General features: G+C 42.1%; 1 protein-coding gene across 2 annotated transcripts in view; it reads right to left on the reverse strand.

Annotated features, from left to right (window-relative positions):
* Positions 1 to 25,711, reverse strand: part of CD99L2 (CD99 molecule like 2) — a 114,883-nt gene that overhangs the window by 46,100 nt on the left and 43,072 nt on the right. For both annotated transcript variants that reach the window (XM_044763906.2, XM_044763905.2), the window contains exon 2: positions 6,818 to 6,883. In XM_044763906.2, the coding sequence (XP_044619841.1) occupies positions 6,818 to 6,883 (66 nt within the window). The remainder of the gene's footprint in view (positions 1 to 6,817; positions 6,884 to 25,711) is intronic.

Here is a 25,711-nt window from a genome sequence, read left to right on the forward strand (position 1 = left end):
TAAGCCCGACACAGAAGGACAAATACCACATGATCCTTTTATGAGAAATCTAAAATAGTCAAATTATAGAATCAAAGAATAGACCAGTGGATACCAGGGACTGGGCAGAGAGGGAAATGGAGGAGACAGCAGTCAAAGGTACAAAGCTTCAGGGCAACAAAGAGAAAATAAGTTGGCTAGGACATGGAGAAATTGGAATCCTCAGACGTTGCTGGTGGGAATGCAAAATGGTTCTGCCACTGTCAAAAACAGTTTGGTGGTTCCTCAAACAGTTATACATGGAATGAACCATTTAACCCTGTGATTCTACTCCCGGGTATATACTCAAAAGAATTAAAAACAGGTATTCAAACAAGAACACATACAGGAATGTTCACAGCAGCACTATTCACAATAACCAAAAGGTGGAGATAGTCAAAAGTCCATCAACTGACAAGTAGATAAACAAATTGTAGTCTATCTATACAGTGGAATACTATTCAGGCATAAAAAAGAATGATGCACTGATGCATGCTACAATGTGGATGTGCCTCCAACAAAACATTAGGCTATGTGGGGGAAAAAAGAGAGACAAAAGGTCACATATTATAGAACACTATTTGTTTATTTTTAAAGATTTTATTTTTCATTTTTCTCCCCAAAGCTCCCTGATACATAGTTGTGTGTTTTTAGTTGTGGGTCCTTCTAGCTGTGGCATGTGGGACACCGCCTCAGTGTGGCCTAACAAGCAGTGCCGTGTCCGCACCCAGGTTCCGAACCGGCAAAACCCCAGGCTGCCAAAGTGGAGCACGTGAACTTAACCACTCGGCCACGGGGCTGGCCCCTAGAACACTATTTATATGAAATATCCATAATAGATAAATCAATTCATATAGAGAGTAGACTGGCGATTGTCTGGGGCTAGGGAAGGGGAAGTGAGGAGAAACTGCTTAATGGGTCGTGACGGAAATGTTTTAGGAATGAACAGAGGCGGTGGCTGCACAACATAAGGTGAACGTCTTAAAATGCTACTGAATTGTTCACTTTAAAATGGCTAATTTTATAATTTGGGGTTATGTGAATTTTACTTCAATAAATTATTATTTTTTTTTACAAAGAGGGAAGCGTGGGAAAAGAGACCGTCGCCACAACTGCATGTGCATTCTACCACAATTCAGTTTAGCAAAGAGCATCTCGTAAGGTGAGAACATGCAAAGCCTTTCCCTTAACACCATCATGTTTACTGACCCTGTGGGACGGCTCTGGATACACGAACTCATATCTCAATGTGAAGAGCACCCCAGTGCATGGGTTTTTGTGGTGAGTGAACCGCATGTGACAGCCCACTGGCATAATATATCTTTTCCAATCTAGTTCATCATCAGTTTGGAGATGACTCTATGTCTGACTGTGCGCCTATAAAATGAAGAAGGTACAGCTAACTTGCGTAAACGAGGCTTTGTGTATGTCTATATCACGGTGATACGTATAAGTAGGAAAGAGAAATTAGATTACTGAAGTGGCCATTGTTTGAGAAACTTTCAGAAAAGCAATTACCACTTATGTAATATTAGCTTAAAATCTGCATGATTCAAACAGCTCATGTAAAAATACTTGTTTTTCCAGTTGAAAAAAAAATCAACTGACCATAGATGTAAAGGCTTATTTTCAGACTCTCAATTCTGTTCAACTGATCTACACGTCTATCCTTATGCCAACACGACACAGTCTTGATCACTACAGCTTTGTGGAGTTCTGCTCCATCATGAACAGTTTCCAGAGGTCTGGTTTCTCTGAAGATCAAGAGAGGGCGTTCCTCGCAGGCCTATGGAAGCAGCTGCTCTGTGGGAGCCTGAGCCTGCAGTCATGCACAACATCAGCTTGGATCTGTGCACTTTTAAAGATACCAACTGCAGATTTTCTTGTCGTGAGCCTTTAAACGGGATTTATTACCAGCCATAACTGAGATGAGGAAAGTAGCTACTTATCAAGGAATTAGAATAGTAGGTCAACTTCATCAAAGCAGTGAGCTCCTAAAATAAAGAGAGCCATTTTGTGAAGGCTTTCTCAAATGACAAACTTAGAAAGGATTCTTTGCTGCTCAGCAACTGCTGCCAGCAATATGGCACTCCTAACAGGACTCATTCTTGATGATACATGCTACAATAAAACAGCAAGCAAAACTGGTCAGGTTCCCCCAGACGTGGCTTAATGATGGTGCCCATGGCATTCCGAGGAAATGGGGACACTCGTGAGAAGCTTTATTCAGCAAAAGCAGAAGTGTGTTCCCCTGTGAGATGATTATTACACACACACAGAGAAAGAGAGCGGTGGGGGGCGGGGGGGAGAGTGGGACGGAGGGAGGAGGAAGGGGAGGGAAAAAGGCATGGGGAGAGGGGAGTCTGAGGAAAGGAGAGAGTGAGGAAAGTGGAGAGGAACGGAGAGGGGGAGGAGCAAAGTTGTGAAAGCAACATGGATGAACCTGGAAAATATTATGCGACATCAAAGAAGCCAAAGTCCACATGTTATATGACTCCGTTTATATGAAATGTCCCGAGTAGGGAAATCCAGAGAGACGGAAAGGAGACCAGTGGTTGCCAGGCGCTGGTGGGAGGGCAAGAATCAGGGGATGAGGGAGTGATAAAGGCCACAGCATTTCTTTCTGAGGCGATAGAAATGTTCTAAAATTGACTCTAGTGATGGCTGCACAACCTTGTGAATATGCTAAAAACCACTGAATGGTACACTTTAAATGGTGCTCGGTTTAGTATGTGAATTATATCTCAATAAAGCGGTTTTTTCAATAAATACTCCAGGAGCTTCCCCTTGCACATAGAATAAATTGGCCACTGTGCCCTGTAAGACCCTATATGATCCAGCCCCTGCCAACTTGTCTTTTCTCCAACATTCTCCACTCTCTAGCCATACAGGCCACCGTCCAGGCCACAGAGGCAGCTCAGTTTTTGTCTGCCTCAGGGCTCTTACATCTGACCCCTTGGCCCTGAAGGCCCTTTCACTGTTCCCTGCGTGCCACCTTTCCTCAGAGAGGCCTTTACCACTTTATCTCAAGTAGCCAGCCCTTTCCACCTCCTTGGGCCCACCCAGTCCCATCACCCTGTGATATTTGCTCCAGAGTACTCGGTAATATGAGAAATTATTGTACATACTATCTGTGTCCTTCCAGAGAAAATAACTGCATGAGGGCACTGACCTCATCCACATGGTATGCCCGGCACCTGGAATAGCGCCTGGTAGCAAGCAGCACTCAAACACTGCTGAACGGATGAATGGAGGTCATTTACAATCCCCTGACCCAGACGGTTCCGGGACTCTTTAAACAAGAAACGCACAATGTACACAGGAAAACACTCTCCACCAGAAAAATAACTGAGCCAAGGAGAGATGGACAGGCCTCTCTCTTTGAAACCTCAGATGCATGAAAACACAAGTTAAGACAGAAAAAGAGAATGGCAGAGTGATATGGTCTTGAAGGATGTCATTCAACCAAAGACATCACATGCTGATGGTCCTAAAGGTCCCATATACACTGGCTGATGGGTGTGGACGGGCAGGTGCACGACTGAGAAAGGAATATAAATACTAAAATGTCTCCCATCAGGAAGTCAACAAATTTACTAATCTGGGGTCTGTTTATACTTATGTTTGTTTTGGTTTTGGTCATGTTTGTTTTTGGAGATGTTAAATGATTTCATTAAAACCATCATGGCTAATAAATTAAGTGTATTTACTCTCCTGGGAGTCTAAAAGGCCTCCTGCATGTGTAGGACTGCGAGCAGACTCAGGAAAGGCTTGAGAATACCCCAAGCTCTCACCTCACACCATACACAACAACGATCTTCTAAGAGATTTATAGTCTTAGGAATATGATTCATTTTGAGTTAATTTTTGTATAAGGTGTGAGGCAGGGGTCCAACTTCATTCTTTTGCATGTGGATATCCAGTTGTCCCAGCACCACTTATTGAAGAGACTACTATTTCTCCATTGAATGGTCTTGGTACCTCTGACAATGGTCAACTGGCCATAGACGTAAGGGTTTATTTCTAAACTCAATTCTATTCCATCGAGCTCTATGTCTATTTTTATGCTAGTACCATGCTATCTTGCTTATTGCAGGTTTATAGCAAGTTCTGAAATTAACAAGTGTGAATCCTCTAACTTTTCTTCTTTTCCAAGATTGTTTTGGCTATTCTAGGTTCCTTGAATTTCCATACGAATTTGAGGATCAGCTAGTCCATTTCTGCAAAAATTCTAGCTAGGATTTTGACAGAAATTGAGTTGAGTCTGTTGAACAATTTAAGTAGGTCTGAATTCCTTATGTATGCTCGACTCTTACACCAGAGGCCCAGCCACAGTCAGTCCTTCCAGTCAAAGAGCAATGATGACGTGTACCAAGTGCTGTGCTAAGTGCTTCACATGGGCCATCTCATCTTCTCCTTACAGTACTGCTGGGGGTAGGGCTTATTAGTAACCTCATGTAACAGATGAAGAAACTGAGGCAGAGAGAAGCCAGGCGACTCACCCAAGGTGACAGTAAGTGGCAGAGGCAGGTTTCAGATGCAGGGACTCTGGTTCCAGAGCCTCTGCCTCTCTCAATCCAGAATATACAGAGATCCCAAGAAGCCATTCAAAAAGAAAAAAAAAGACAAGCAACCCAGCAGAAAAACGGGGAAAGGATATGGACAATTCACCAAAGAGGAAAATGCAAATTGCCAATAAATATACGAAATGATACTCCATATTACTATAATCAGGGAGTAATAAGATATTTTGTCCACCATATTGGTAAAAGGTTTTTGATTGGTAAAATCTGCTGATGGCATGAGTCTGGCAAAAAGGGTATTCTCATTACAGTATCAGTGGAAGTATATGATGGCACATTCATTATGGAAACAATTTGGCAGAATCTATTAAAATATCAAATACATATACCCTTTGGCCTGGTAGTTCCATTGTACTTGGGCACAAAGGATACAGACAAGAAGGTTCACCGAAGCCCTATTTGTAGTTGTACAAAATGCAAACAAACCACATGTCTGCCCAGTAAGGAAACAGCATCATCAGCCGTGACCAAAGCCCCACCACTGGAATGCCAGCTCCACGAAGCACAGGTTTGTGTCTCAGATATAAAGACACAGACAGATAATATAGTAGACTGAATGGTGGCCCCCAAAATATATAGCCAAGTCCTAATCCCCAGAACCCATGGATGTGGCCTTATTTGGACAACTAAGGACAGGATCTTGACATGAGAGCATGTGACATTATCCAAGTGGGTTCTAAATCCAACAAAGGGTCCTTAGAGGAGTTAGAAGAGGAGAAGACACCACACACAGAAGAGAGGCCACGTGAAGATGGAGGCAGAGATTGGAGAGATGCAGCTGCAAGCCCGGGAACAGCTGGAGCCACCAAAGCAAAGCTAGGCACGCCAGCACTCTCCCCTGGAGCCCTCAGAGGGAGCGTGGGCCTGCCGACACCTGGACTGTGGACTTGCGGGCTCTGGAAGTGTGAGAGAAGAAATGTCTGTGGTTTGAAGCCCCCCAGTTTGTGGCACTTTGTTACAGCTGCCTCAGGAAACTCATACAGATAGAGATATTCACTCAGGTCTTCAATATATATTAAGTAAAAAAAACAAACAAGTTGTGAAATAATACATATATAACTAAATGAAGAAGCCCCATACATGTTATATAAAACAAAAAAACACCAAACAGTCTGTGTGTACAGATGTACATAACAGCATAAAAAACTAATTGGGGCCAGCCCAGTGGCACAGCAATTAAGTTTGCGCTCCACTTCAGCGGCCTAGGCTTTGCCAGTTCAGATCCTGGGCACGGACCTACACACCACTTATCAGGCCATGCTGTGGCAGGCGTCCCCCATATAAAATAGAGGAAGATGGGCAGGATGTTAGCTCAGGGCCAGTCTTCCTCAGCAAAATGGGGGGGATTGGTGGCAGATGTTAGCTCAGGGTTAATCTTCCTCAAAAAAAAAAAAAAAAACTAATTGGACCAGAAGATCCCAAAGTGACTTCAGCAGTCCCTCTTGGGATGAGAGTGGGTGTCAATAGAAGGGGGAGGGGTCAAGGGAGATCTCAGCTTTACTTTTTAAGCATTTGTGCATTTTTTAAAAGAATAGTTTAAATTCTTTTCAAAAACAACTACAGAGAAACCAATGAGAAAGCTTAGCATTTGAGAGATTACATGTAGATACCATTTTAAGAAAAGCCATTATAAAAAATCTAAAAAGAGAAACAAACTCCTTATTCACTTCAAAGCACCTTTGTCTGAGCTAGGGAAAGACAGTCCTCAAGTGCCACTGCTGGCATGTCACATCAGTAGGGGCTATGACTTGAGCTGAAGAAAATACTGTATCGGTTATTACACATTGTTTGATGTTCTCCATACAGGAAACAAAGGATTTTAAATATTCAGATTATCTTTTAAAGATTTTATTTTTTTCCTTTTTCTCCCCAAAGCCCCCTGGTACACAGTTGTATATTCTTTGTTGTGGGTCCTTCTAGTTGTGGCATGTGGGACGCTGCCTCAGCGTGGTTTGATGAGCAGTGCCATGTCCACGCCCAGGATTCGAACCAACGAAACACTAGGCCGCCCGCAGCGGAGTGCGCACACTTAACCACTCGGCCATGGGGCCAGCCCCAGATTATCTTTTAAATAACGCAATTTATGATAACTTGATTTTATCAGATCAAGTAAAATACAGGCCACCTACTGTTTTCCTTGAGTGTGTATTCTGGGTAGGTGGTACATATTAATCACTACTGTTTGCTTTTAATAGTTTATTTGATTTACTACTCACGCTTTACTGAGGAAGTTTCTTTCAGGGCAGCCTCCAGACTGAAATCATTGCCAAAGTCCCCGGATCCTAAAATCAAAAACATGATTTTTAAATTTAACTATCTTTGCATGAAACAAAATAATACCGAAATACTCACTTGTAATGGTCATTCCCCTTTTGACAGTCATGAAGGTAATGCCACCAAAGGAAATCAGTTGAAGCTACCCAAAGATAGCTGATATCCTTCTACAAACAACTTATCCCCACGAAAAACAAAAAAAAAACCAACTGTCATCCACTAGAAGGCTGAAGGTCCAATTGTATGGAACATGAAATACAATCTTACAAAAAACCTTCTCCATAGTATGACTTGCAACTGCAATGGGAAATACTGGAGCCCAAAACTCCACTGATAATGGGCCAAGTTCTTTCACCCCACCCTAGGTCTCACAAAAGCTGTTCTGCATTTTGTCAATCCAGGGTGCCTTCCCTCCTGACCCCAGCACCCACACCTAGATCAAGTAGCTCTGACTGATTACACATACCTGAAAAGGCTCTGGGGAAAAGCTTTTCAGAAGAGGATCTGTCCTCAGAAGTGGATCCACCTGCCCAACCCTGCTTGCTATCAAACTTGACAGCTATCATTCCTTCTAGATGGGCATGTAGTTTTCCAGAGGGGTATTATACATGATCAAGTCCCAAGCAAACCACTATACATGTATACTGGAATTGAACAAGTAAGTAACTAAACAGTGAATTGTAGAAGCCAGGTTTCTCACTGTTGGAGAGGGAGGTTACAGATAGAGAAGAAGGCTAGAATGATCCACGTGATAATAGCTTATAGTTGGAGACCTCAGTATGAATCACATTCAGCTTAATATATATATACAGATGGTTACATATAGAAATATTTATAGACATGTGTATATACTAGTAAGCAGACATATATTCCCTTGCCCTGTCAGCTGAAAGGGCCTAGCAGCAACAACACCCCAGTAGCAATGAGCACACCTAGCACCCAGATCTTGGTTTCTAAATACCATTCTCCAATAAAAGGAAACAGAGCTTCTTGGAGAACTCGCTGATTCCAGGACTGGGGCAGGAAATATATAAGATGAGCTTGGAGCATCTCATAGTGCCAGGAAGTACTTTAAAAAATATTGATATTGATGAGCATACATCAAAGGGGCATAGGACCAACTGAAATAGTTCCCAATGGCTAAAGCTGGAACAATTTAAGCAAAATAAAGTGGTATTGGGTTATAACCCCAAGAATAAAATAAATATCCATGAGTCCATGCTGATATAAATAAATAATTGAAAAAATACATAACAGTGAGAGAATAGAAGAATTCAAATTAATTTATGAAGATATTTCTCCCTCAAGGAGGTGAGGCATAACTTCCCACTGTATATAAGTGTTGACTTCATTCCAAAGATTACAGCATGAGAAGGCAGAGGAGAAAGAGTGTAACTGTACAGTAGAGAAACCTGACAAACACTACATCAGCCAGGCCATCAAGATTAACATCAACAGTGATGAGTTGTGTTGATAGTATATACCTTTGATATGATGTGGTGAGAAGGGCACTATACCTGTGTGGTCTTCCCCTCAAAAACCCCAGTATAATCACGAGAAAAACATCAGACAAATTCATATCGAGCTGCGTCCTATAAAACACCTGACAAGTACCCCTCAAAACTGTCAAGGTCATCAAAAACAAAGTCTGAGAAACTGGCACATCCTGAAGAGCCTAAGGAGATATAATGATGTGAAGTCATGGTACCTTGGATTGGAACCTGGAACAGAAAAAAGGACTTTATATAAAAACTAAGGAAATCTGAATAGACTATGGACTTCAGTTAATAATAGTCTATCAATACTGGTTCATTAATTGTGACAATGGACCATGCTAATGTAAAAGGTTAATAACGGGAAACTGGGTGTTGAGCATATGGAAACTCTCTGTACTAGCTTTGCATCGTAAATCTAAAAATGTTCTAAAAATAAATTATTTTTAAAAATCCATTTCCTATAGCAAAAAAATTAAGTGTATCCACTACAAGAGGACATGTAGGATATATAACCTATAACTCAGTCAAGAAAAAAAAGTGAAAGGTCAACACCAAGAGATAAAAATCAAACCAATAGGGGCCAGCCTGGTGGTGCAGTGGTTAAGTGCACACATTCTGCTTCAGCGTCCTGGTGTTTGCTGGCTCGGATCCCAGGTGCGGACATGGCACCACTTGGCAAGCCAGGCTGTGGTAGGCATCCCACATGTAAAGTAGAAGAAGATGGGCATGGATGTTAGCTCAGGGCCAATCTTCCTCAGCAAAAAGAGGAGGATTGGCAGCAGTTAGCTCAGGGCTAATCTTTCTTAGGGGAAAAAAAAAATCAATCCAACAAAAGTCGCCAGACAGAAAAAAGAAACAAGAAACGTGTTAAATAGAAAATATGAACTTTCACATAAGAATATGTACAATCATATATGTAAAAATGAGTATAGAGTAAATCTATCAAAAGATAAATGGGATAAAAAGATAACTCTATACTGCTGACAAAATATACTGTGCATCTAAAATAAAATGGCAAAAAAAAGAAAAAAGGTAGAATATAAGAGAATAAAGATACATATACCAGGTAAATGCAAACAAGAAGGAAACAGATGTGGCAATATTAATATAAGACAAGATAAAATTCAAGATTCGAACCTCTAAATAGGAAAAGAGCAATATTTTATGGGAATAAAGCATATAATCCACCAAGAAAATGAAAGTTACAGCACTTAATAACCAAGCTTCTAAAATTCTAGACTTTTGCTCCTTGCTATGATGGAGTAACTGCTATCAGATTAGCCCTTCCATTGTAAACCACCATAAAATGGACAAAACATGAGGCAACAGTTTTCAGCAGTGAACAAGTACTGATGAGAGACTGCAGTCTTTGAGATCAGGGAAATAGTGACAGCTAAATCCAACAGGTAATCCTGGATTGGATCCTTAACCTATAAAGGCCGTTACTGGTACAATCAGTGAAATTTGAATGAGGTCTGTGGATCAGATGGTAATACTGGATCACTGTCAATTTCCTGATCTTGATGGATGTACTGTGGTCACAGAGGAGATGTCCTTGTTTTTAGGAAATGCACACTGAAGTATCAAGAGGTAATGGGCATCATGTTTGCAACTGCTTCTGAAATCATGCAGAAAAAAATATCTGGAGATATATACACACACCAGAGCAAATGTGGTAAAACTGGGAAAACTAGGTGAATAGTAAATGGGAATTCCTTGTATTAGATGTTATTGGGACAAGTGGTGAAACTTGAACGGGGTCTGAGGATTAGGTGGTAGTAATGCATCAGTGTTAATTTCCTGAGTCGGATGGTTACACTGAGAATATATAAAAGGATGCCTGTGTTTGTAGGAAATACACAGTAAAGTATATTGGGGTGGGGGTGATGGGACATCAGGTAAGCAACTTACTCTCAAGTGGTTTAGGGGGGAAAAAAGTTCCTTATATTGTACTTGCAAGTTTCCTGTAGGTTTATAATTGTTTCAACACTTAAAAAATTAAAACGTATATTTCTCAACCCAGAAGTTGCACTTCTAGGTATCTGTTACAGAAAATACTTGTATATGTGCCCCGAGAGGTATGTACAAGGATGTTCGTGGCAGTACTGCTTACAATAGCAAAAAGAATGGGAAACAGACCAAGTGTTCATCAAAGAAGAATGGTTAAATGATACATGGTTCTCCAATACAATGAAATGTTCTGTAGCTGTTTAAAAGAATGAGATACTTTCAGTAAACTAGGAATAGATGAGAACTTCCTCATCTTCATAAAGAATATCTATAAAAAACCTACAGCTAACATCATACTCAATGGTGAGAAACTAAAGCTTTCTTTCTAACATCAGGAACAAGGCAATGATTTTCCTTCTCATCACTGCTTTTCAACATCATTCTGTAAGTCCTAGCTAATGCACCAAGACAAGAAACGGAAAAAAAGGTAGACTGAAAGGGAAGGAAGAAATAACTGTCTTTCTTCACGGAGGACATGATCATCTACGAAGCTATTTCAAAGAACCCACAAATAACACCCGGAACTAATAGGTCACTACAGCAAGGCTGCAGGATACAAAGTTAATATACAAAAGTCAGTTGCTTTCCCATATACCAGCAATGATGAAGTGGAATTTGACATCAAAAACACAACACCATTTACATTAGCACCACCAAAAAAGAAATACCTGGTATGAATCTAACAAAATATACACAAGGTCTGTATGAAGAAAACTACAAAACTCTGTTGAAAGAATCAAAGGAGAAGTAAATAAATGGAGAGATAGTCCATGTTCATGAATAGAAAGTCTCAATATTGTCAAGATGTCAGTCCTTCCTAACTTGATTTATGGATTAAATGAATCAAAATCAAAATGTCAGCAAGTTATTCTGTGGATACTGACAAACTGATTCTAAAGTATTTATGGAGAGGAAAATGACCCAGAATAACCAACTCAATACTGAAGAAGAAAAAAGTGAGAGGACTGATACTACCCAACTTCAAGACTTACTATAAAGTTACAGTCATCAAGAGAGAGTGGTATTAGCAAAAGAAGAGAAACAGATCAATGGAACATAATAGAGAGCCCAGAAATAAACCCACACAAATATAGTCAACTCATCTTTGACAAAGGAGCAAAGGCAATACAATGGAGAAAAGATAGTCTTTTCAACTAATGGTGTTGGTACTGGAAATCCACATGAAAAAAAATTAATCTAGACACAGACTTTATATCCTTCACAAACATTAACTCAAAATGAATCACAGACCTAAATATAAAACACAAAATGATAAAACTCCTAGAATATAACATGAGAGAAAATCTAGATGACTTGGGTTTGGAGATGGCTGGTTAGATAAAACACCAAAGGTACAATCCATGATAGAAAAAACTGATAAGCAATACTTCACTAAAATTAAAAAACTTCTGGTCTGTAAGACACTGCCAAAAAAATGAAAAGACAGGAGGATCCAAGATGGCGGCATGAGTAGTCTTCTTTGTCTCTCCCCCTTCGAATCTACAACTAATTGGACATTCATCGCTTAACAAAGGATATCCATATAGCATCTCAGGACACCTGAGAGACCCGCACTGCTATACATTGGTAGGCGGACGGACTTCCCTCCGGGAGGAGGTGGAGACAGGTGAAAACTCTCCAACCCGACCCCCGAACAGCCTAGTACCTGCAAGCGGCTTTCTTCCAGCGGACACCCCCAGAACATTGCCACACACCAAGGGCAGGAGGGAGCGCACACCAGAGGAGCGATGGTGGAAACAGGTGACCAGAGCCCTACCTAAGCCCCCCGCAATTACACCTAAGCCCAGAGGGAAGCTCCAGAGTTACACATTGGAGGCGGTGGGGAAAACCTCTACCCGCCATTAGCGGAGAGGCCCCGACCAGCATCCACAACGCCGGGAGGCTCCCAGAGAGAATCCCCAACGGGGCAGCAGCCCACCAGCTGCCGCTGCAGGTCTCACGGACTGCGGCTGTCGCCTGGTCGGCTCACGGGGCTACCAGAGATCTCCTGGGAGAGGACTGGGGCTGGGTGGAGTTCCAGCGGCCGGCTCCACGGCCCATGGGGAAACTCCAGAGTTCCGTCTGGGCAGCAGACATAGCCTCTACCTGCCATTAGCGGAGAGGCCCCGCCCAGCATCCACAATGCTGGGAGGCTCCCGAAGAGAATCCCAAACGGGGCGGCAGCCCACCAGCGGCCGCCGCTGGCCCCACGGACTGCGGCTGTTGCCCAGTCGGGGCACGGGGCTACCAGAGATCTCCTGGGAGAGGACTGGGGCTGGGTGGAGCTCCAGCGGCCGGCTCTGTGGCCCAGGGGGAAACTCTGGGCTTCTGTCCTGGCAGCAGGCATAGCCTCTACCCACCATTAGCGGAGAGGCTCCGCCCAGCATCCACAACACCGGGAGGCTCCCGAAGAGAATCCCAAAGAGGGCAGCAGCCCACCAGCTGCTGCCACCGATCTCACAGACTGCGGCTGTCGCCTGGTCGGGGCACAGGGCTACCGGAGATCTCCTGGGAGAGGACTGGGGCTGGGTGGAGTTCCAGCAGCCGGCTCCGCGGCCCAGGGGGAAACTCTAGAGTTCCGTCCGGGCAGCAGGCAAAGTCTCTACCCGCCATTAGCAGAGAGGCCCCTCCCAGCATCCACAAGGCCGGGAGGCTCCTGGAGAGAATCCCAAACAGGGCAGCAGCCCGCCAGCTGCTGCCGCAGGTCCCACAGACTGCAGCTGTCACCCGATCGGGGCACATGGCTACTGGAGATCTCCTGGGAGAGGTCTGGGGCTGGGTGGAGTTCCGGCGGGCGGCGCCATGGCCCAGCGGGAAACTCTGGGCTTCCACCCTGGCAGCAGGCATAGCCTCTACCCACAAATAGTGGAGAGGCCCCGCCCAGCAACCACAACGCCGGGAGGGTCCTGAAGAGGAGAATCCCAGGCAGGGCAGCTGCCGGCCAGCTGCCACTGAACTCAAGGTCTCCGGCTATCCCCCAGACAGGGCAAGGGGCTCCCGGAGATCCTGGGGGAGAGGACTGGGGCTGGGTGGAGTTACAGCAATCCGGCTCCATGGCCCAGGGGGAAACTCTACAGTCTCACAGCAGCCTCAGCGAAAGCGTCTGCACAGTACTAGTAGAGAGCACCCGCCTGGCAACCACAAGGCTGGAAGAACCTGGGACAAAAGTAGCATAGCTAGGTGAGCTAACCACAGACTGCAGAAGATGCCCATAGCTCTGCTGTGACCCATAGTGAACAAGTGAGATTTTGTGGGCACCGACAGTGACAGAGCTGGAAATATAAGTGATCCTGCCCCTGGCCACTGGGAAAGCCCATAACACCACTGCAGACCCCAAGGAGGGAGCATGTCTAGGTGGTCTGCAACAGTAGGCACCAGCAGTATGAAGCCCCCTTGTGACGGCCCCCACAGCTAAAGAGGGAACCCACAGGACCACTGTGACTATGAGGAGGGGCCCAGGCCCAGTTAGCAACAGCTGATAGGGTTCCTGGCTGGTGCAGTATAAACAGCTGTTCCTCCACCACACCAGTAGAAACAAGTGGAAGCAGTAACTAAACTCTATCTCTCTGTGGAGGCACAAATCTACACCATCAAGCAATATGAAAAAATATATTAAATCTCCAGTACAGAAGGAAAATGACAAATACACAGAAAACAATCCCAAAGACAATGAAATATATAACCTAAATGACGATGACTCCAAAACAGCCATCATTAAAAAACTCAATGAGTTAAAAGAGAATTCAGATAGACAACTCAACGAGTTCAGGAGCTCTGTCACAAAAGAGTTTGATACGATAAATAAGAATCAAACAGAAATACTGGAAATGAAGAACACAACTGACGAGATTAAGAAAAATCTAGATGCACTGAACAGTAGGGCCGATACTATGGAGGAAAGAATTAGCAATTTGGAAGATAGGAATATAGAAATGCAGGCAGAGGAGGAGAGAGAACTAAGACTAAAAAGAAATGAAGAAACTCTCCGAGAATTACCTGACTCAATTAGGAAATGCAACATAAGGATTATAGGTATACCAGAGGGAGAAGCGAGGGAGAAGAGGGCAGAAAGCCTACTAAAAGAAATAATGGCTGAGAACTTCCCAAACCTGGGGAGAGAGATGTAACTTCATGTGACAGAAGCCAATAGATCTCCAAACTTTATCAATGCAAGAAAACCAACCCCAAGGCATATAGCAGTGAAGCTAGCAAAAGTCAGTGACAAGGAGAGAATACTAAGGGCAGCCAGGCAGAAGAAATTAACCGACAAAGGAACCCCCATCAGGCTATCAGATTTCTCAGCAGAAACTTTACAGGCTAGAAGAGAGTGGAATCATATATTAAAAAATCTGAAGGACAAAAACCTGCAGCCAAGAATTCTCTACGCAGCGAAAATATCCTTCAAATACGATGGAGAAATAAAACCTTTCCCAGATAAACAAAAATTAAGGGAGTTCATTGCCACAAAACCTCCTCTTCAAGAAATGCTCAGGAAAACTGTCATTCCTGAAAAATCAAAAAAGGAAAGGGGCTACAAAACCAAGAGCAAAGGAGATAAGTAAAAGGACAACAACAGAGACTAGCAGCTCTACATCAGAACATGTTAAACCCTGGGACGAGAAACAGAGGAAATGCAAGAGAACCGGAAAACAAGACATAGAATGGCAGCGGTAGGCCCCCACATTTCAATAATCACTCTAAATGTAAATGGATTGAACTCTCCAATCAAAAGACAGAGGGTGGCAGGATGGATCAAAGAACAAGACCCAACAATATGCTGCCTCCAGGAAACACACCTCAGCCCCAAAGACACAGACTCAGAGTGAAGGGATGGAGGACAATACTCCAAGCTAATAATGAACAAAAGAAAGCAGGTGTCGCTATACTAATATGAGACAAAGTAGACTTCAAAGCAAAACAGATAAAGAAAGACAAAGAGGGACAGTATATAATGATAAAAGGGACTCTCCACCAAGAAGACATAACACTTATAAATATATACGCACCCAACACAGGAGCACCAAAATTTGTAAAGCAACTCTTAACAGAACTAAAAGAAGACATCAACAACAATACAATAATAGTAGGGGACCTCAACACACCATTAACACCAATGGATACATCATCCAGACAGAAAATCAACAAGGAAATTATAATATTAAATGAAAAATTAGACCAAATGGACTTAATAGATATATATAGAACACTTCATCCAAAAACAGCAGGTTACACATTCTTCTCAAGTGCGCATGGAACATTCTCAAGGATAGACCATATTTTGGGAAACAAAGCAAGCATCAATAAATACAAGAGAGTTGAAATAATATCAAGCATATTTTCTGATCATAATGCTATGAAACTAGAAATCAACTACAAGAATAAAGCTGGGAAAGGGCCAAAAATGTAGACACTAAACAACACACTTCTGAACAAACAATGGACTATTGAAGAAATTAAAGAAGGAATCAAATATTATCTGGAGACAAATGAAAATGAGAACAGGACATACCAAATCATTTGGGATGCAGCAAAAGCAGTCCTAAGAGGGAAATTCATCGCAATACAGGCTCACCTCACTAAACAAGAAAAAGCTCACATAAGCAACCTCAAGCGACACCTAACAGAATTAGAAAAAGAAGAACAAACAAAGCCCAGAGTCAGTAGAAGGAGGGAAATAATAAAAATAGAGCAGATATACGATACTGAAACAAAAAAGAGACTAGAAAGGATCAATGAAACAAAGAGTTGGTTCTTCGAAAAATTAACAAAATCGACAAACCCTTAGCCAGACTCACCAAGAAAAGAAGAGAGAAATCTCAAATAAATAAAATTAGGAATGAGAGAGGAGAAATCACAACAGATACCAAAGAAATACAAGGGACCAAAAGAGAATACTATGAAAAACTATATGCCAACAAATTGAACAACCTAGAAGAAATGGACAAATTCCTAGACTCTTACAACCTCCCCAAGCTGAATCAGGAAGAAATGGAGACTCTGAATAGGCCAATCACAAGTAAAGAAATAGAAACAGTAATCAAAAACCTCCCCAAAAATAAGAGTCAAGGACCAGATGGCTTCTCTGGAGAATTCTACCAAACATTCAAAGAATATTTAATACCTATCCTTCTCAAACTATTCCAGAAAATAGAGGAAGACAGAGTACTCCCTAACACATTCTATGAAGCCAACATCTCTCTGATCCCCAAACCTGACAAGGACAACAAAAAGAAGGAGAACTACAGGCCAATATCACTGATGAATATAGATGCAAAAATCCTCAACAAAATTCTGGCAAACCGAATACAGCAATATATCAAAAAGATTATACACCATGATCAAGTGGGATTTATACCAGGGACACAGGGATGGTTCAACATCCGCAAGTCAATCAACGTGATACACTATATTAACAAAATGAGAAACAAAAACCACATGATCATCTCAATAGATGCAGAGAAAGCATTCGACAAGATCCAACATCCATTTATGATAAAAACCCTCAATGAAATGGGTATAGAAGGAAAGTACCTCAACATAATAAAGGCCATATATGACAGACCCACAGCCAACATCATACTCAACAGACAAAAACTGAAAGCCATCCCTCTGAGAACAGGAACAAGACAAGGGTGCCCACTTTCACCACTCCTATTCAACATAGTACTGGAGGTGTTGGCCAGAGCAATTCAGCAGGAAAAAGAAATAAAAGGAATCCAAATAGGCAATGAAGAAGCAAAACTCTCGCTGTTTGCAGACGACATGATCTTATATATAGAAAACCCCAAAGAATCCATAGGAAAACTATTAGAAACAATCAACAACTACAGCAAAGTTGCAGGGTATAAAATCAACATACATAAATCAGTAGCATTTCTATACACTAACAATGAACTAACAGAAAAAGAACTCAAGAACTCAATCCCATTCACAATCGCAACGAAAAGAATAAAATACCTTGGCATAAATTTAACCAAGGAAGTGAAAGATTTATACAATGAAAACTACAAGACTTTCTTGAAAGAAATTGACGACGACATAAAGAGATGGAAAGACATTCCATGCACATGGATTGGAAGAATAAACATAGTTAAAATGTCCATACTACCTAAAGCAATCTACAGATTCAACGCTATCCCAATCAGAATCCCAATGACATTCTTTACAGAAATTGAACAAAGAATCCTAAAACTCATATGGGGCAAACAAAAGACCGCGAATTCCTAAAGAAATCCTGAGTAAGAAAAACAAAGCTGGAGGCATCACAATCCCTGACTTCAAAACATACTACAAAGCTACAGTGATCAAAACAGCATGGTACTGGTACAAAAACAGGTGCACAGATCAATGGAACAAAATTGAAAGCCCAGAAATAAAACCACACATCTATGGACAGCTAATCTTCGACAAAGGAGCAGAGGGCCTACAATGGAGAAAAGAAAGTCTCTTTAACAAATGGTGCTGGGAAAACTGGACAGTCACATGCAAAAGATTGAAAATTGACCATTCTTTTTCACCTCTCACCAAAATAAACTCAAAATGTATCAAAGACCTAAAGATTAGGCCTGAAACAATAAGTCTTCTAGAAGAGAATATAGGCAGTACACTCTTTGACATCAGTTTCAAAAGAATCTTTTCAGACACTATAACTCCTCAGATGAGGGAAACAATAGAAAGAATAAACAAATGGGACTTCATCAGACTAAAGAGCTTCTTCAAGGCAAGGGAAAACAGGATTGAAACAAAAAAACAGCCCACGAATTGGGAAAAAATATTTACAAGCTACTTATCCAACAAAGGGTTAATTTCCATAATATACAAAGAACTCACACAGCTTAACAACAAAAAAAACAAACAACCTGATCAAAAAATGGGCAGAGGACATGAACAGACATTTCTCCAAAGAAGATATAAGGATGGCCAATAGACACATGAAAAGATGCTCATCATCACTAATCATCAGGGAAATGCAAATCAAAACTAAGATATCACCTTACACCCGTTAGATTGGCAAAAATATCCCAAACAAAAAGTGACAAATGTTGGAGAGGCTGTGGAGAAAAAGGAACCCTCGTACACTGTTGGTGGGAATGCAAACTGGTGCAGCCACTATGGAAAACAGTATGGAGATTTCTCAAAAAGTTAAAAATAGAAATACCTTATGACCCAGCCATCCCACTACTGGGTATTTATCCTAAGAACCTGAAATCAGCAATCCCAAGAGTCCCATGCACCCCTATGTTCATCGCAGCATTATTCACAATAGCCAAGTCATGGAACCAACCTAAGTGCCCAGCCACTGATGACTGGTAAAGAAGATGTGGTATATATACACAATGGAATACTACTCAGCCATAAAAAAGGACAAAATTGTTCCATTGGCATCAACATGGATGGACCTTGAGGGTATTACGTTAAGCGAAATAAGCCAGACAGAGAAAGACGAACTCTATATGACTCCACTCATAGGTGGAAGTTAACATATAGACAAGGAGAACTGATCGGTGGTTACCATGGAAAAGGAGGGCTGGAGGGAGGGCACAAAGGGTGAAGTGGTGTACCCACAACTTGACGAACAACAATGTACAACTGAAATCTCACAAGGTTGTAATCTTTCATAATCTTAATAAAAAAATTTAAAAAAAAAAGAATGAAAAGACAAGCCAAAGACTGGGAGACAATATTTACGAAAGATACTTCTGATAGAGGACCAAACTATATCCAAACTATAAAAAAGAACACATAACTTTATAAGAAAACAACCTGATTATGTGGCCCTGAATAGATATTTTTCCAGAGAAGATAGACGAATGGCCAACAGGTACATGAAAAGATGCTCAACATCATTGATCACCAGCGAAATGTAAATCAAATAATATCACCTCACACCTGTTAGAATGGCTATTATGAAAAAGATGAGAGATAAGTGTTGGAGAGAATGTGGAGAAAAGGGAAGCCTGGTGCACTGTCCATGGAAATATAAATTGGTACAGCCACTATGGAAAACAGTATGGAGGGTCCTCAAAAAATTAAAATACAACTACCATATGATCTAGCAATCTCACTTCTGGGTATATATCTGAAGGAAATGAAATCACTATCTAAAGAGATAACTGTACCCCCATGTTCACTGCAGCAATATTCACAATGGTCAAGACATGGAAACTGCCTAAGTGTACACTGATGGATGAATGAATAAGAAAATGTAGCAAGTATATATATAAATGGAATATTATTCAGCCATAAAAAAGAAGGAAATTCTGCCTTTTCAATAACCTGGAGGGCATTACGCTAAGTTAAGTCAGAGAAAGACAAATACTCTATGAACTCACATATATGTAGAATCTAAAAATGCCAACCTCATAGAAAGAGAGAGTAGAATGGTGGTTTCCAGGGGCTGGGGGGTGGGGGAAATGGGGAGATGTTGGTCAAGGGTACAAACTTCCAGCTATAAGATGAATAAATTCTGAGGATCTAATGTATAGCATGGTGACTATAGTTAACAATACTGTATTATATACTTGAAAATTGCTAAGAGGGTAGATCTTAAATATTCTCACCACAGACACAAAAAATGGTAATTATGTAAGGTGATGGAGGTGTTAACTAATGTTATTGTGGTAATCATTTTGCAATATATACATGTATCAAATCATCACATTTGAAATTAACACTTAAGTTTATATAATGTTATATGTCAATTATATATCAATAATGCTGGGGAAAAAAGATAAAAATAAAGATGAACCATGTGAGTCAGGGTGGGTCTATGTCTTATCAGATTGTTTCCAGCTAAATATATAAACAATAGAAGACCAAGGAGAGAAAAATGGGCCAAAGACCCTAACAGACACCTCACCAAAGATGATATACAGCTGACAAACATGAAAACATACTCCACATCATATGTCATTAGGGAAATTTAAAATTAAGATACCACCACACACCTATGAGAATTGCCAAAATCCAGCATGTGGACAATACCAAGTGCTGACAAGGATGTGGAACAAAAGGAAATCTCATTCATTATTGGTGGGAATACAAAACAACACAGCCACTTTGGAAGACAGTTTGGCGGTTTCTAACAAAACTAAACATACATACCACACAATCCAGCAATTGCACTCCTTAGTAGTTACCCAAAGGAGTTAAAAACTTATGTCTATGCAAAAACCTGTACACAGATGTCTGTAAGTTTTTTATTCGTAATTGCCAAAACTTGGAAGCAACCAAGATGTCCTTCAATAGGTGAATGGATAAATAAATTGTGGTACATTCAGACAGTGGAATATTCTTCAGTGCTAAAAAGAAATGAGCCATCACACCATGAGAGGACACAGAGGAACCTTCAATGCATATTACTAAGCGAACAAAGCCAATTGTGAAAGTGACATATTGTATGATTCCAACTGTATGACGTTCTGGAAAAATGAAACTATGGAGAGAGTAAAAGGATCAGTGGTTGCCAGGGGTTGTGAGGGGAGGGTGCAACAGGCAGAGCACAGGGAATTTTCAGGGCAATGAAACTCCTCTGGATGATACTTTGATGGTGGATACATGTCCTCACAAGTTTGTCCAAACCCACAGAATGTACAACACCAAGAGTGAACTCTAACATAAGCTATGGACTTTGGATGATGATGTGTTAATATAGGCGAACCAACTGTAACTAATATACCACTCTAGTGGGGGCTATTGATAATAGGGGAGGCTGTGCGTGGCGGGGGGCGGGGGGGTTCAGGAGGTATATGAGAAAACTCTGTACCTTCTGCTTAATATTGCTGTGAACCTAAAACTGCTACAAAAAAATAAAATCTATTAGAAAAAAAGAATGGCATAAGCCTATATACTGACACGAGAGAGATCTCCAAGATACAGTAATAAATAAAGCAAGGTACGGAGAAGTACTTTTCCATTTGTGTATCTACATCTATATCCATAAAAATTTTCTGGAAGCTTACACATGGCAACTGGTAACAGTGGTTATGTTTAGGAAATGAGAATAGGGGTCAGGGAGAAGGAGCATTTTACCATTAATTTAAACATTTCTCTGTCTTTTTTGTTTTTAATAATGTACATGTATTTCTCTTATGATGATGGTGGTGATAATTATTATTATTATTTAAAAATTCTGTATCAACCCCTCCAAAATCATAAGCCAATCATCCTGCTAGGTCTTCCTTCAAAACTGTATCCCTACCTTCTCACCCAAGAATTGCAAGAGTAGGTTTTTCCAAATAACATCTTACACAAGTAATGTTTTTAGCTCAGCCATTCCTGTACTGTTAATGACATATAGCAGGATATATCACAAAGAGTTAAGAGTAATACAACACAATTTTGCAATATTTATTAATCCCTCGTTGACCTTGGATTCAATAGACCCAAACCATGTGTGGACGAAGCCATTCAGTTCCAATCTACAGCCTGAGCTATTAAGACTTCAGAGCCCACAACCAAGCACAGCTGTGAAAATCAAGATGGGAATAAATATTCTCATGAGAGACACCAAACCTCAAATTGTCTAAAATAGGGTGGTACTCTGTACCTCTTCTATGCAATCTATAAACAACTCAGTTTGGGTGTAGGCAGACAGGAATCCTCTGCATTAACGACACTGACTCACCCTCTGGCACAAGGCACACATTAGAAAGCAGCTGATTCATCGTAGGCTCAACTTGAAAGCCCCAAATCACTGTATCTGGGGCACCAGTGTTCAAGGATTTGGCAGAAAAGTCACTTCAATTCCACTGCAGAGGGCAAGGAAGTTCTTTTAATAGAAAAAGCATGAAGTGAGGTGGTAACACCTGTCTGAAAACATTCTTTCACATTGAGCAGAACTTTGGAAATGTTGCCCAAGGACTTGCATGTGTCCTTGAAAAGGTCCATTTATTTATTTATTTTAAAGATTGGCACCTGGGTTAACAACTGTTGCCAATCTTCCTTTTTTTCTCCAAAGATTGGCACCTGGGCTAACAACTGTTGCCAATCTTTTTTTTTTTTTCTTTTATCTCCCTAAACCCGCCCTGTACACAGTTGTATATCTTAGTTGCATGTCCTTCTAGTTGTGGGATGTGGGACGCCGCCTCAGCGTGGCCTGATGAGCAGTGCCATGTCCGCGCCCAGGATCTGAACCCTGGGCCGCCGCAGCGGAGCGTGCGAACTTAACCACTAGGCCACAGAGCCGGCCCCTGAAAAGATCCATTTAATAAGGAAAGCGCTGGTCCCACCCACAGACACCCAGCAGCCTGTCTTTGTCCTGAAGTGGCTTTTGTCCCTTTGGGAAGGAACACAAACTTGACTTCATCTTGCAACCTGACCCACACTGAATGGCGTCTAAAGCTAAGGGCACATTTTAATCAGGGCTGTAAAACAAGGCACAGCAGGCCTTTGTTAGTTCATGGTGGAACTCTCTGGCTGGGATTCAGTATGTGCTAAAGCCTTGATTGAAACGTCTGACCCACGAGAGCGCCCATCTGATGTGCCCCTTAAGTAGCCTTTCATTTGGATTCGATTAATTACTCCCTCCCTCTTCTGTTGGCCTTCTGCCCATTCCACTTAGTTCATCCTGAAAGCACACCCATTCCAGTCAGGTGTTGACCTTTGTCCTCTCTCTAGACCTGCCCTGTCCAACATGGTAGCCACTGGCCACATGTGACTGTTGAAAGTAAAATTAATTTGAAAATTCAGTTCCTTAGCGACACTAGCCAAATTCCAAGTGCTCAACAGCCACTTGTAGCTGGTGGCTACCGTGTGGACAGCGCCAACAGAGAACATTTGCATCCCTGCGGAAAGTTCCACGGGACAGTACTGCTCTACAGAGTCGTCTCCATGCCAATGCTGGACACCGCCCTGGCAGCAAGGAGGCACTCCCTAAAGGTGTGTTCATTGTGATTATCCAAACTCTGTCTCTATGCTGTGAGAGGACATCCAATCTGTTCCCACAGAATCACCAGCAGAGACTACCTGGTATGACTTGGTGAGAAATCCATTTGGGTTTCATGCCAAGAGCAAACTCATCTTTGCAGAGGAACGTGTCTACCCCATGCTGCTGGATTAAGAACTGCAGAGGCAGCCTGGACCTCTGGCTGCTGAAGATTGAGGCAAAGTCACAGTTCGGCCAGGGAGAGAGTACCCAGTCACATCTATCCCCCTGTCCTTTAAGGATGGGTTCTCTTCTCCCTTTCTCCTTCGTACACGTAAGCAGCTTTCCATTTTATTGAAAGGGTCTAGTACAAATCCTAAATTAATAAATACTCACCTAAACTGCTTTGGTTTTCAAATTTTAAAATCTTGACCCTTTCTGTGGATAAGAACAGAAGGGGCACCTGAGACGGGTAAATCGTAAATGCGTCATCTCAGGACTTTCCATTTGTCTGTGTGAATGGAGCTTCCATAAATACCTGCGCTTTCCTTACGTTTGTCCAAGAAAGCCAGGACAACACCCACCTGCCTGGTGTCAGGGCTAGTGTCTGCATCTACACCACAACTCCAAAGGAATGGAGCTATTTATCAAAGAGGAAACCCACTCGGTCAACAGTGAGGCCATTAACAAATGCAGGGAAGACCCACAAGAAGATGGGCCAGAGGGGCTGGCCCCGTGGCCGAGTGGTTAAGTTCGCGTGCTCCACTGTAGGTGGCCCAGTGTTTCGTTGGTTCGAATCCTGGGCGTGGACATGGCACTGCTCATCTAAACCACGCTGAGGCAGCGTCCCACATGCCACAACTAGAAGGACCCACAACGAAGAATATACAACTATGTACTGGGGTGCTTTGGGGAGAAAAAGGAAAAAAAATAAAATCTTTAAAAAAAAAAAAAGAAGATGGGCCAGAATCAGATTCAGACCTGAGGGGTCAAATCATGACCCAGTAAATATGACTGTGGCATAGGGCCCTTGATCACCTGGGTTCAGGGAATAAGACTAAAATCAGGCCCAATGGACTGGGCCTACTGATGGGGGAGGCACAGCTTGACTGAACCTGGAATGGGCCATGGAATAAGGACACTCCACCTTAATACGATGAAGAGCTCACCTGATGAGGCTGCTTGTAAAGCCATGCGTTTCCGCTGCCCTCTGCCAGGGGGCCACTGTGGCCTGAGTAATTCAAAAGAAAACCCGCAGGTAGGAAAAACACCTTCATAGCTCCGTGCTGCACGAAGCTCCCTGCCTACCAGAAGAAACAGTCCCAAAAACTGCTTGTGGGAAATCTAAGCGACAACCTCACTGGCACGCACGGCCAATTTTACAAATGTCTCCGGTGAAAACCCTTTCTCTCCCCTAAGACAAACAAGTAGGCAGCCCTCTGCCACCTTGTGTTAGAGATGGCGGCAGCAAGCCAAAAACGCGAAGTCATGTGAGCCCCCAGTTTCCCCCAAAGTTTGCACTGTTTTAACTCTTGTTGCCTCAATCTAGATTCAAACAAATCCGTCTTGATAAATCTATACCTTTACACCTCAAAGCATGCTGAGTAATTAATATCCTCTGGGTTACCTAAGTGCTGCAGCATCACAAGGGAACATGAGCTCGCGTGACGCGTTTCCCATATGTAAAATGAAGGCTTTCCTCTTATTTTGATTACTAAATGGATTTAGCTATTGCCACCTGAGCCCCCACGAGTTTCACGAATAAATTTAAAGCACTCCCAGAGACAACAATGCTTCAAGGCAGTAGTTCACCAGGAGGCTTGGGTCAGCATGTCAGTGCAAAACAGCCAGCGCCATCAGCACACCTGCAGTGTCCAGCCCAGGCAGTCACAGGGCATGCCTCGCTCCAGTTACCTGCTATGTAAGGGGAACTGGGTAAACAAGGGAAAGACTGAGATGAAGGTACATGTCAAAAAGTCTGTTTTTTACCTGGCAAATAGTCTGATTACATAGGTGGGGAATTTTTTTTTTTTTTTTTTTTTTTTTTTACAAATTGCTTAAGTCACTTAGCTGATTGAAAAAGGACTGTGTCATTCTTCCTTTCCATACAGAAAGGTAGATGTCTGCAATGGCTATTGAGAGGAAATCCCAAAGGTGCTTGGAATGCCTGCAAGCAAGGATCACCTTTTCCACAGAAATCAGAATTGAGAGCGAGAGGACTCCTCAGCCAAAGAAAAATGGAGTGGGTGCCAGGAACTTGGGGTGAGAGGAATGGGGACAGACTGCTAATAAGTATAGGGTTTCTTTTGGGGTAATGGAAATATTCTAGGGTTAGACAGTAGTGATGGTTGCACAACCTAGTGAGTATACTAAGAACCACTGAATTGTAGGCTTCAAAATGGTGACGTTTATGCTATGTGAATTCTCTCTCAATTAAAAAAATGCAGTAGCTGTTTCCAGGTACT

Source organism: Equus asinus, chromosome X (assembly GCF_041296235.1).
Source record: "Equus asinus isolate D_3611 breed Donkey chromosome X, EquAss-T2T_v2, whole genome shotgun sequence".
Classification (NCBI taxonomy): Eukaryota; Metazoa; Chordata; class Mammalia; order Perissodactyla; family Equidae; genus Equus; species Equus asinus.